The 12554-nt window shown below is 33.0% G+C and overlaps 1 protein-coding gene across 1 annotated transcript; it reads left to right on the top strand.

Moving 5' to 3' along the window:
• Positions 1-7032: 7032 nt before the first annotated feature.
• On the top strand, positions 7033-7410 carry LOC122301662. The gene has a single exon (XM_043113057.1). It carries the CDS (start codon positions 7033-7035, stop codon positions 7408-7410), a length of 378 nt encoding a protein of 125 aa, XP_042968991.1.
• Positions 7411-12554: the final 5144 nt, after the last annotated feature.

Raw genomic sequence — 12554 nt, 5'->3', positions numbered from 1 at the left:
CATGAATGGGGAGCGAGGTTGTGAGGTTGAGGAGAGAATAAAAGGGAAGGAAAGAGAGGTGGCTAAACAGTTCGGGATGTGGTTGAGGGTCAAAACAAACAATGTAAGGAGAGTTTTTTCAAAAAGCTCAAGTCAAAATACATATGGGCGAAGGTTTGGAGAGGAGGGAAGGAAAAAAGAAAGAGAGAAGAGTGGGGAAAAGGAAGGTGAAGAGGATAAATTTGTGGAAGGGGAGAGTGAGGGGTTAGTAGGGGAGGAAAACATTGAAAGAGGAGGATGGAGGGGGAATGGAGATTCTATTAGAGAGAAAGAGATGGAAGGGAATGTAGAAGAAAAAAGGTTGATGGCTAGTGAGGTTAGTACGGGAATGAGTGGAGAATTATAGGAAGGGATGAGGTTCAAAACAAAGGGGAAAAGGGCAATGGGAAAATATGTGATGAAGGGTCAAAGTGCGAGAAAAGTGGGGTGATGAACAGTGTGATAACTCTGTCTCCAAATAAAAACCAAGTCTGCAACATGAGTAAGACAAAAGGCAACTTGAAGAGCAGAGCAATGGCGACATGTATGCCTCAAAGTCCCTCTGGTATTGTGATTGTAAGGAAAATGGGTGTGCAAAACATGAGGGTGGAAGAAAGGGTAGAAGTTGGAAAAAAAAAAAAAAAAAAGAAACCTAAACTAGCTGATGAAGGCGTTGAAAACAAACGCAGCAAGGCAGTGGAGGAGGTTGTTTAGCAACCCCATCAGGAGCCATGAAAATCCCAAGTTGGGACTATCGGGGGCTTGGGAACCCCTGAACAATTCAGGCCCTTTACTGGATGGTGAAGAAAAATAGACCCGATATAATCTTCTTAAAGGAGACAAAAATAAATGCAAGTAAAGCAAGTTCTATACAAAAGAGGATTGGATACGAGGGATATATGTTGGTTAAATCAATTGAAATGAGTGGGAGTCTGATTATGATGTGGAGGAATGAGGCAGTGGAGTTGAAAAATTACTCCTAGAGACACATAAGTGTATGGGTGAAAGAAATCAATAAGGGTCCAAAATGGAAGCTCACAGGATTCTATGGAGATCGAGATACTAACAAAAGAAAATACTCATGGGAGCTACTAGTCTCACTAAAACCTAATATTGAGGTAGGTTGGTGTGTGATTAGGGATTTTAATGAGATAGTTTCCCAAGATTAAAAAAAGGGTGGCAGACCAAGGATCGAGGGACGGAATTAAAGGGTTTAGAAGGGCTTTAGAAGAGGGGTACTTATTTGATATGGGATGGATAGGGAATAAGTTTACATGGTGCAATGGGCATGAGGATGGATCTTTTATAAAAAGAAAGACTTGATAGTGTGGTTGCAAATCCTATGTGGATTAACAAGTATCCAAATGTCAAGATAGAATATTTGGTTGCTAGTTGTTCAGATCATAAACTATTTCTCATTTCATGTAACAAAATGGTGGTGGTGAGTGGTAGAAAAAATAGGGGTTTCAAATATGAAATAGGTTGAAATGTGGAGGAGAAGTATGGTACGGTTGCAGAGGGTGAATGGAAAAAGTAGTTAGGGAGGACTAGTGCAATGGGTAAGATGCAAAGTTTACTGTTTGAATATAAAAAGGCTTTGGGCAGGTGGAAAAAACTAAGAAATTAAAACTGATGTAAGAAATTAAAGGTCCAGAAAACATAGAGGAAATGAAAAGAGTACAAAAGGAGCTTGGTATATTAGTGGAAAGAGAAAATCTAAAGTGGAAATAAAGTGCTAAAAGACTCCGGTTGCAAAATGGGGATAGAAATACAAAATTTTATCATGCATGTGTAAATCAGAGGAAAAAGAAGAATAAAATTAGACGTATAAAGGATGCTGAGAGAAGGCAAGTCCATGAAACATGAGAGGTTGATAAGGCATTCTGGAAATATTTTGATGATATGCATAGAACCTCAAAACCTACCCAAGCAGACATAGAGAAGTGTGCATGGAATATGGAAGGAAGAATCACTAAAAAGATGAGAGTGGAAATGAATAGAGAATTCTTAGCAGAAGAGGTGGAAGTAGCTCTAAAGCAAATGTCTGCAATTAAAAACATGTTTGGATATTGAGATGAGAATTTTTAGTTTTAAATGAAAGTTTAAAATATTACTTTTTAATATTATTATTGTTTTGAGATTCAAAAAAATTGAATTGTTTATTATATTTTGTGTGAAAATTTTAAAAAATTGTAACGATGATATGATATAAGAATTTTGTGTCTCATCCCATTTGCCAAACCTGCCCTAAATCACCTAGTCCTAATGGCTTTGGAGCGAGTTTTTATCAAAACCATTGGAAGACAATTGGAAAGGAGACTTGCCAGGCAGAGTTAGAATTCTTGCATGAAGGGAATATGTATTAAGGGTTAAATCATACCTATATTGCCTTAATTCCAAAAGTGAAGACACCAAGTTCTATTAAAGAATATAGGCCAATAAGTTTATGCAATGTACTGTACAAGCTAATCTCAAAGATACTGCCAAATAGAATAAAAAAGGTTCTACCAAGGATTATTCCAGTAAACCAGAGTGCTTTCATACTTGGTATATTAATATAAGATAATATCATGGTGGTGTATAAGTTGTTGCACTCAATGAAGGCTAAGAGAAGATGGAGGATGGGAAGTATGTCAATAAAACTTGACATATCCAAGGCTTATGACAGTGTAGAGTGGCCTTATTTAGAAGCTATGTTGAGAAGGCTGGGGTTTGGGGAGATGTTAATTGGCCTAGTAATTAAGTATGTGTCGTCTATAAGTTATTCAATATTAGTAAATGGAAGAGAATGGAAGGAAATAAAGCAATCAGGAGGATTGGGTGATTCATTCAAAAATAAGTAGCACAAAAGCTATTCCAAGTACAGGAGGATGTCGTGTAATAATTAGAAATAAAATTCCTAAATCGCCTCATTGGAAAAAGTTGTTTAAATCTAAACTCGTATAAAATGGTGAAAAGTTTCACAAATAAAAGTGGTGAAAAGTTTCACAAATAAAAGTGGTGGTATGTACAATAAATGGAAGAGTATAACAGAAATAAAAATAGCACTAGCCATAGACTAGATTTATATTTTTGAATTTTTTTGAGTGTCGAAATGGAATGTAAAAGAATAACAAATTGAAATTAACAATTAAATAATCAACTAAGCTAAACAATCATCATTAATTAACCTAAAAATTAAATAATAAAACTGAAATTATTTAAGTCCTAATTAACCTTTAATCAATCTAAGATGCAATTGTAATGTATATTTAATGGAATCTTAAAGAAACAAAAAAAAATAACTGACATAAAATAAAATAAATAGTGAATAAAATGCCAAAATTTTAAGCCAAAAATATAAAAAATATACCATAAACTTCAAGTTGAAATTAAATAAAAAATAGGGAATGAAAACAGTAAGCCAAATGGATGACGATGGAGATTGAAAGCGGTGGAGAAGGTTGGACTATAGCAGCAATTGGACCATTCAATGAGCTCTTTAACAGTGTTGCAATTCCTCAATGAAAAGAAAAGAATGAATTCTCCTCTCCCCCTAGGTCCATGCGGCATGTCTTCAATCCCAGAGAAAAATGTGTGCGACCATCCTAGGTCAAAGTCCCAATACGTAAATAAATTCCTTTTATCCATGCCCCATGCCTTTGATTTAAACAAAAGCCTAATCTTCCATTCAGGTCTCGTGTCGTGCGTCTATTGGACTAAATAAAAAGAAGTCTCCTTTTTTCTTTCGTGCGGCGTGCATCCTCTTCAAAAACCAAGTCAAGTCCCAGCATGTACTTTTAATAACTCCAAACGTCCACTTCTTTTAACCACTGCATATAAAGATAAATATAATAAAATAAGAAGAATAAAACATATAAAAAAATACGTGTCGTGCATATAAAGAAAAATTGCTCAATTAAATCACAAGTTCTAAAATTAAGTATAAACCATGCTATTAACCAATTTAAATCACAACTTGAATTTATTCATCTTAACATTTTTTTCATCTAAAACCAATAATAATGTAATAAAATAAATAAAATATATTGGTTCTAAATATATAAAATATGCAATATTTCAGTTCAATCATTGGGGCAAGGGAATCCAATGTCCCCTTATTTGTTTCTAATTGTGCTAAAGGATTGAGTCAATTACTTGTAAAATCACAACAACTGGGCGATATAAGGGGGTCTGTTGTGGCTAAAGGGGGCACAAGGATCAATCACCTTTTATTTGCTGATGAATGTATTATTTTTTGCAGAGTAGAAGTATAAGAATGGAAGAAGATTTATGCTATTCTTGATGAATATGAGAGAGCCTTAGGTCAGACTCTAAACAAGCAAAAGACCTCCATACTCTTTAGTACAAATCTTAGTGGGGAAATGAGGAATCAAATCTATAATGAGGTTGGGACAGTAGCATGTGACTATTATGAGAGATATTTGGGTCTTCTAGCAGTAAGAGGAAAATCGAAGTACAACACATTTAGATGTATAAAAGAAAGGGTTTGAAGGAAAATACAAAATTTGAAGAACAATTTCCCAGCAATGGCTGGAAAGGACATTTTGATAAAGGCTGTGTTAGAAATCATTTTCACATACTCAATGAGTATGTTTAAACTATCAAAGAAGCTATGTAAAGAGATTGAGGCGATGATTGCCAAGTTTTTGTGGTGTAAAAATAAAAAAGAAAGTGGTATTCAGTGAAAAAGTTGGGTCAAGATGGGGATGGCAAAGATAAAAGAAGGGATGTGATTTAGAGATATTGAAAGCTTTAATAAATCTACATTAGCAAAACAATGATGTAGACTTCTAAAGGAGCCACAGTCTTTAGCAGCCAGGATCTACGAAGAAAAATATTTTAAATATGGGCATTCTTTTAGTGCAAATCTTGGTAACTTACCCTCACTAATATGAATGAGCATCTGGTATGTAATGGATCTACTGAAGGAAGGTTTAGTATGGAGGGTGGGGAATGGATAAAATATTAAAATTTAGGGACAGAAGTGGTTGCCAACTCCCTCTTCATATGGGGTTCAATCACCGATTAGAGTCCTTGAAGCAGATGCAAGAGTATGTGAGTTAATTGGTGAAGAGACAAGGAGGTAGAAAGAAGGTTTAGTAAAAGAAATTTTTAATGATGAAGAGGCTCAACAAATCTGTTCTATACCAATTAGTATAGTTGGAAGTGAAGATAAACAAATATGGAGATGTACAAAAGATAAAAAGGTTTACAATGAGGAACACATACCATGTGGATTGACAACTAAAAGAATAAAGGGAGGGTGAGACATCTTATGTTGGTGAAGGGGCTAAACAATGGAAGAAAATATGAAGACTTGATGTTCTAGAGGCATGTAAACTGTTCTTGTGGAAAGCTGTTAATAAAATATTACCAACAAAAGAGAATTTAAGAAAGAGGAAAATAATATGTTGAACCCAAGGTTTCAAACTTCGGGTAATTATATATCTACACATTAATTTTAATGATGAATTCAAAAAATAAATGAGTCTCAAGTTCAAGTTATCTATACAATGGAATCAAACACATCAAGGAATCAAGCATGAGCAAGAAGGGAATAAGTTCACATTAAAGCTCATAGAATAATGTTGTAAATATCTTAAAAATTTAAAATTAAGATTAAGTCTCAAAATTAATATTTTATCATAAAGCATTAAAATAAATTTTTCACATGTGCATGAATATTTTAAAAATTAAATTTAAAAATTTTGAAAGATGATTGATTATCATCTTTCACATATGCATGACATGATTAAATGTTTGAATTTTGAAAATATTAAAGATGATTGATTGTCATCTTTCACATATGTATACTTTATTTGAATATTTTAAAAAATGATTGATACTCTTTTTGACTTATACAAAAGGTAGATGATTTTGTTTGAAATTTTTGAAAAATAAATAGTCATCCTTTTGTCATATGCGAAAAGTAAAAATGTTAGATTTGAAATTTTTTAAAATTAAATGATATCGTCTTTGACAAATGAAAAAGAAGAAAATTTTATTTGAATTTTTTGAAAAACGAATGATGTTATGTTTGACAATTGAAAAAAAAAACTTTTATTTGAATGTTTTGAAAAAGTGAATGATGTTGTCTTTGACATGTGAATCTTTTTAAATTTGACTATGAAGTCTCATATGCCTATAAATAGATCATTTGAAAGTTTCAAATTCACAAGACGAAGAGTATACAACATTCATTCAAAACTTTCATTCTCTTTTCTCTAAGAATTGAGCCTTAACTCTTGTTCATTTTAAGAAAGATACAGCTTGCGCTATATTGTTCTTATTTCACTCATTGATGAGTGTTTTCTGATAACATGTCCACTATCAGATCTTGTATAAGTAAAATGATGTGTATAACCCTTGTGCGTATAGAAAATATTTTATATAGGAAATAGTTGAATCACCATGTGTAAGATGATTGCAAGTGTAGAGGGTGTTCTTTGTAGCGATGTTGTTCAAATGAGTAATAAGTTTCTATCTTCATCTGAATGAGGTTGAATAGTGAATTGAGGAATTTTCAAGGGGTAGCTTGAGGCGAAGACGTAGGCAGTGAGGCTGAATCTAGTTAACATACTGAGTTTGCTTCTCTTTTACTCCTACTATTTATATTTATTGTTATTTTGCATTTTGTTTATATTTTATATTGTGTATTTGATTTATAATTATTAATTTTTAAATACAACCCAATTTACCCCCTCTTGTGTTAGTCATCTGGGCAATATAATAGAAATATCAAACTGTCCTTTATGCCAGCAAGAGGAGGAGATAGTGATTCACATGATATGGAACTGTCATGAAGCATCTAATGTCTGTGTAGAAGGTGCTAGTCCTGTCAGCAAATGGAAGTCAAATGAAGATAATTTTGTATAGCTATGGAGAAAATTATACAGAACTCTTCTAAAGGTAAAATTGGAAGAGACTTGGGTGATAATGAGAAGAATTTGGCTGAGAAGAAATGGGTTCATTCATAAAAACATCTTTGCAGGTCTTTGCAAGTTAGTACAGATGGCGAAAAACAGTTTGGAAGATTTACATGAGATAAGAAGGGGAGTGGCAAGTGGACAGAGTAGAGAAGAAAGTAGAAGGACCCAAAGGTGGAGAAAACCTGAAGATAGTAGATTTAAAGCCAACTTTGATGCTACATATGATGCCAAGAGACAGAAGATGGGAGCTGGAATTATAGTCATAGGTAGAAATGGTGATGTTATGGCCTCAATGGCTATTCCAATATATCATGTTACATCCCCTTTTATAGCAGAAAGTTATGCGATATGGAAGACAATTGACATGTGCACTAGGTTAGGATTTAGAGAGGTAGTACTAGAAGGTGATGCAAAAGTTGTTATTAATATTGTAAATACTAAAGAAGAGGATGAATCATGAAAATGACAGATTATAGAAGACATAAAGAAGACAATAAGCCGAAGTGGAAGGTGGTCTGTAGCCTTTATACATAAGGAAGGGAATCAAGTGGTGTACTAGTTAGCAAAAGTAGCAATACAAAATGAAAAGGAGATAGATTGGATAAAGTCCTTCTATACATAGGATGATTGTATTTGATAAAGAATGTAATGAAACTAGTGATGAATGAAAACTATTCTTTTTCTCAAAAAATAAAAAAAATGAAGGTTTCAGACTATGTCACTTGGATATTATCCCATATTAAGCGATAGTTAATTTCTATACGTTTGCTATGCTCATGGAAACCAGGATGTGCAGCTTTGTGAAAAGTTGTATGGCTTGGTTTGGATAGCAAAAGCCTCTCATCCCATCGCATTTAATCTCATTTCATCTCATCCTATTTCATCTAAATATACAAACACCACAAACACAAACATTTTTCAATTTTAAATCTTCAAGTTTTTCATATAATCATTACTTAATTATTACAGCTTTTTCAAACTTCCAAACAAAACACAAAAAATAATTCAACTTTTTTAAATTTCAAAACAAAAATAATATTAAGAAATTATATTCTAACAATATTACTCTATAATATTTTTATTCAATATTCTCTCTCTCATTTCCCAAAACTCCTAAAATATTAAAATATCTTAACTCAAACCATTTCATTACTATTCATAAATCATTTCACTACTATTCACAAATTATATCATCTCATCTAAATATCCAAACGAGGCTTAATTATCACAAAACAAAAGAGCAACTGGTGAATGAGGAATCTACAAGTCACATAACAAAGTAAGAGGCTAGATTAACTCACAACAGGTAATAGCCATAGACCTGCATTCTACCTTCAAAAAACTATGAGAAATCGTGCGTTGTTTTTTTTATTTCCATGATCTAAGAGAATTCCTTGAGAAAATGCAGAAACCAGAGTTACAAAGTGACTGCTATCTAGGCATCCCATGTGATTGTCTGGGGTAATTCATAAACTGATTCAAAATCTAAATTGAAAGAGCAATATCTAGTCTTGTGCTATGTGATGGTAAGATATAGCACAAGACTAACAAATCTGCAATAAGAGAAAGGATCTTCAAAAAACATTTTAAACGACCAAGATCCTTTAACTCACATTGGTTGTTCAGAAGCACTATAATATTAGAAATGATTTGCAAATATTGTTGGCTTAGACTATGCCACCAACATAAACCATCAAAGCAAGGAAATTAGATGAGTGTATGATGATTTTATAGAGAATAGAAACTCATATGGCGACTTGCTAGAGAGATAAGGGCTTGGAATTTGATTAATATTGTATGTTGCATTTAATCCATAATCTGCTCAGAGGGACAAAGGTAGATTTTCTTGAAATCTTAATGCTCTAACAACATTCAATGTTAGTTATGCTTGGGCAATGACATTTTGTTGAGGTGTTTGAATACATGATTCTTTGTGTATAATTCCTTTTGAAAGGAGAAAATCCACCCTAGTGAAGTCAGTAGCATTTGCAAACCGTAAGCATTTGATTTTTGTTTTGAACTACGTTTCAACTAGATTAAATATGGCAAAATAATATTACATGTTTTAGATTTATGATGCATCATATAAATCCATGTGCAATGGCTATAGTCATCAACTATATAAAGAAAGAAATTAAATCCATTTATTGAATTTACAAACAAAGATTCCCAAACATCACAATAGACCAGATCTAACATGGAATGAAAAAACGTAAGCCACTATCAAAGTGTATCTCAAGAAGAAATGATAAATGGCCTAATCTTTAAAATGTCATAAATATGAATAAACAATCGTAACGAGAGTAACATAGTAGACTTAGATGATAATGGTTTTTGCAGCAAATGATATAAGCCTTCTTGAGATACACTAATCGTTTTACAATTGAACATGCCTTGAGTGAAATAAAAGGAGTTAAGAAATGTTAGACATCAGGTAACAAATTGAACAAGTTTGCTAATTGAAACTAGATTGAATGAAAAGGAACGAATGTATAGAACATATGTGAGTTTAAGATCAGGACAAATCTAAACAACACCAATGTAATAAACAGATATTAATTGATAGCTAGTAATTTGACACATTTGGGAATAGCAGTTGTAATGGAAGTAAAACATGAAATGGAGCAAACCATATGGTCAGTTGCTCCGTGTCGATGATCCTGGAACCAAAACCAAACCAAGATTGCAAAGAGTTTTATGAAAATACAAAATGAGTAAAATTTGTAGGAGATGGCAAGAAATGAAATTCCAAATTACTTACATATGAGCAAAAAAAAAAGCCTGGTGTGCCACAGGTTGTCAAACTGTATTGTGACATGAAGTGTTGTGATTTTGTTTCTAGTGGGTAGGAAAACCCATAAGTTGATAGCAAGAGGACTTGGAGTGTCCAGTTTTGCCACAATGCTCACAAGTGACAATGGTCTTTCCCTTGCTTTTAACTTCATGTGTAAAAGAGAATTGAGATCTATTAACGTGCATAGTAGCAACATCTGGCGTGGGCAGTGGAAGATGAAGAAGACATTAAGTTTCCTCTTGGTATTTGACTGGATAGACTCAACTAACAGCAAGTAAGGGATCCATAGCCAAAATCTAGCTTCTGATTTGAGCATATGAATCATTCAATCTCATAAGGAATTGAAAGACACGTTCAGTTGCTTGGAGATTGGCTGACTCCTTTAAAGCTCCACACGTGCAATTAGGTTTGGTTTACAATGTAGTTAACTCCTAATATTGCTTAATGATGTTGTAATAGTGGGCACGAGGCATGGTGTCTTGCTTCGAAATGTTTCTGGATTGTTAATTTGAGAAAAACGAGCCTAAACATCAAGCCAAACTTCATGAGCCATATTGCAATAGATAAGACTACCGATGAGGGATTTGTCAATGTTGTTGAGGAGCCAAAGACAATACCATATATTGTATCTCTCCCACAAGTGAGTTACTGCAACATCATTAATGGGTTTCTGGATAGTACCATCAACAAAAAAGAGTTTATTTTTGGCATTAAGAGCCATCTTCATGGCTCTACGCCATGTGGAATAGTTATCTCCATTAAGAATAGACGAGACTAAAATGGCAATGAGGTGGTCGGCTGAATGAAGAAAATATGGAGAAGAAACATCACTAATAGATGGTGACGTACAGTACTGACAGAGGATTTTGAGGCAGCAACCATGAGAGAAACATGAAGAATGAACAAATCAGATGCCCAAGATGGGTGGCTCTGATACCATAATGAATAAATGAGGAAATATATTTCATTGATTGCAAAATAATGTACACAAGTATTTAAAGAGAAAATAGAAGCAACAATTGTGCCTATTATTCTATTATGTATAAGAAAAGTAAAGCTGTACGATTGACCAAGAAACTATGGAAAGAAAGTTGATGGCTAATCCTAACATCAATGGTGTAATAATTGCTTTGAGAAAATCGTTTTTTCAATGGTTGAAAATTACCATATTATTACACCTAATCTAGGGTTGAAAGAAAATATCAAATAACAACGGTTTGGCCAGCATTACATAAATAAAGTCGATTTTATTCTTCGTTATAAGTACTATCACTATGGAACGACTCTGCGTGTGATAAGTTTCCCCATTAAGACAGGTTGAGAAACGAGCAAAGAGCCTAGAATTTTACTATGATGTAAGAAGAAAGGATTAGAAAGATCTTTGATGGAAGGAGTAATGGAGGGTGAAGAACAAGTTGCCGTGGTTACAACATTCCCATTGCGTTCCGTATAAAATTTTCTATAATTTAACTAAAAATCATATTCTCTAAAATTATTCTTTAAATTTTATCCATCTTTTAAAAACCTCCTACATTTCATTCCTTATCCCTATTTCTATTATTTCTTTACTACTTTTTTCTCTCACTTCTATTTACAATCTTAACTACTATCTCTTTTATCTTATTATATTCTTTTCAAATATCACATTCTATTAAATACTTATACAATTTTGACTACTAGATACAGTTTTATTTTTCAAACCAAAAAATTATTATAAAAATAGTAATTTCTTTTTAATATGTGCATTTTCTGACGTGATGATATTTTTTAATATCTACTCTTTATTAGTTTCTCTAATAGTAATACCTAGTCACATATTAATGATAATTTTTTTTGTCATTTTTGTAATGGTAACATTTTTTTTCATTTCTTTAATGGTAAGATTTTGAAGACTTTCTCCAATGGTAACATTTTGAACACCTACCTCCAATTGTAACATTCTTTATCTTTTCTCTAATGGTAATTTTTTTGTGTCTTCTCTCAAACAATAACATTTTTTGTTCTATATGTAACAATAACCTTTTCCTTTATAAATACACATTCTACTTGCATTCTCACAAATTCAAGTGTCATTTGATCTAAAAAACTAAAATTCAACAGTCTCTCCTGATCTTTAACTCCCTTTATCAAATGGCTCGTACATTTTTTTGCAAATTGTTCAAATACTTATCCTCTGAAAATGAGTTGGATGTTGTTCTTAATGACAAAGCTGATGGATAGTGATCGAGGTATCTTCGTCCAGAGAAAAGATAATACCGGAAGACTCAGTTTATCTTCTATGCAAAAGATAACCGCAGCACTTAGAATACTACCCTATGGGGTTATTAGAGATTTTATAGATGAATACATATGTATTGATGAAAGCACTGCAATGGAGAGCTTTAAAAAATTCTCTGAGACAACAGTAAGTGTTTTTTCATATGAATATTTGTTGTCTCCAAATGCTAATAATATTGCTCGATTGCTTGTGGTTGGTGAATAACGGGGATTCCCAGGAATAATGGGAAGCATTGACTGTATGCATTTGAAGTAAAAAAATTGTCCCGCAGCCTAGAAAGGTATGCACTCCGACCACATTCGTATACCAACTATTATTTTAAAAGCAGTTGCTTCATATAATCTCTAAATATGGTGTGCATTTTTTGGTATGTCTGGTTCATATAACAAAATTAATGTGTTAGAAAGATCTTCTATTTTCACGGAATTTGCCTAAGGGCGTGCTCCTCCAGTCAATTACACGATAAATGACAACGACTACACTATGGGTTATTAACTTGCGGATGGTATTTATCCCAAGTGGCGAACTTTTA

The sequence above is a fragment of the Carya illinoinensis genome, chromosome 2 (assembly GCF_018687715.1).
Source record: "Carya illinoinensis cultivar Pawnee chromosome 2, C.illinoinensisPawnee_v1, whole genome shotgun sequence".
NCBI classification, from domain to species: Eukaryota; Viridiplantae; Streptophyta; class Magnoliopsida; order Fagales; family Juglandaceae; genus Carya; species Carya illinoinensis.
The sequence above is the reverse complement of the archived record's forward strand: the minus strand, read 5'-3'. Positions and strand labels throughout refer to the sequence as shown.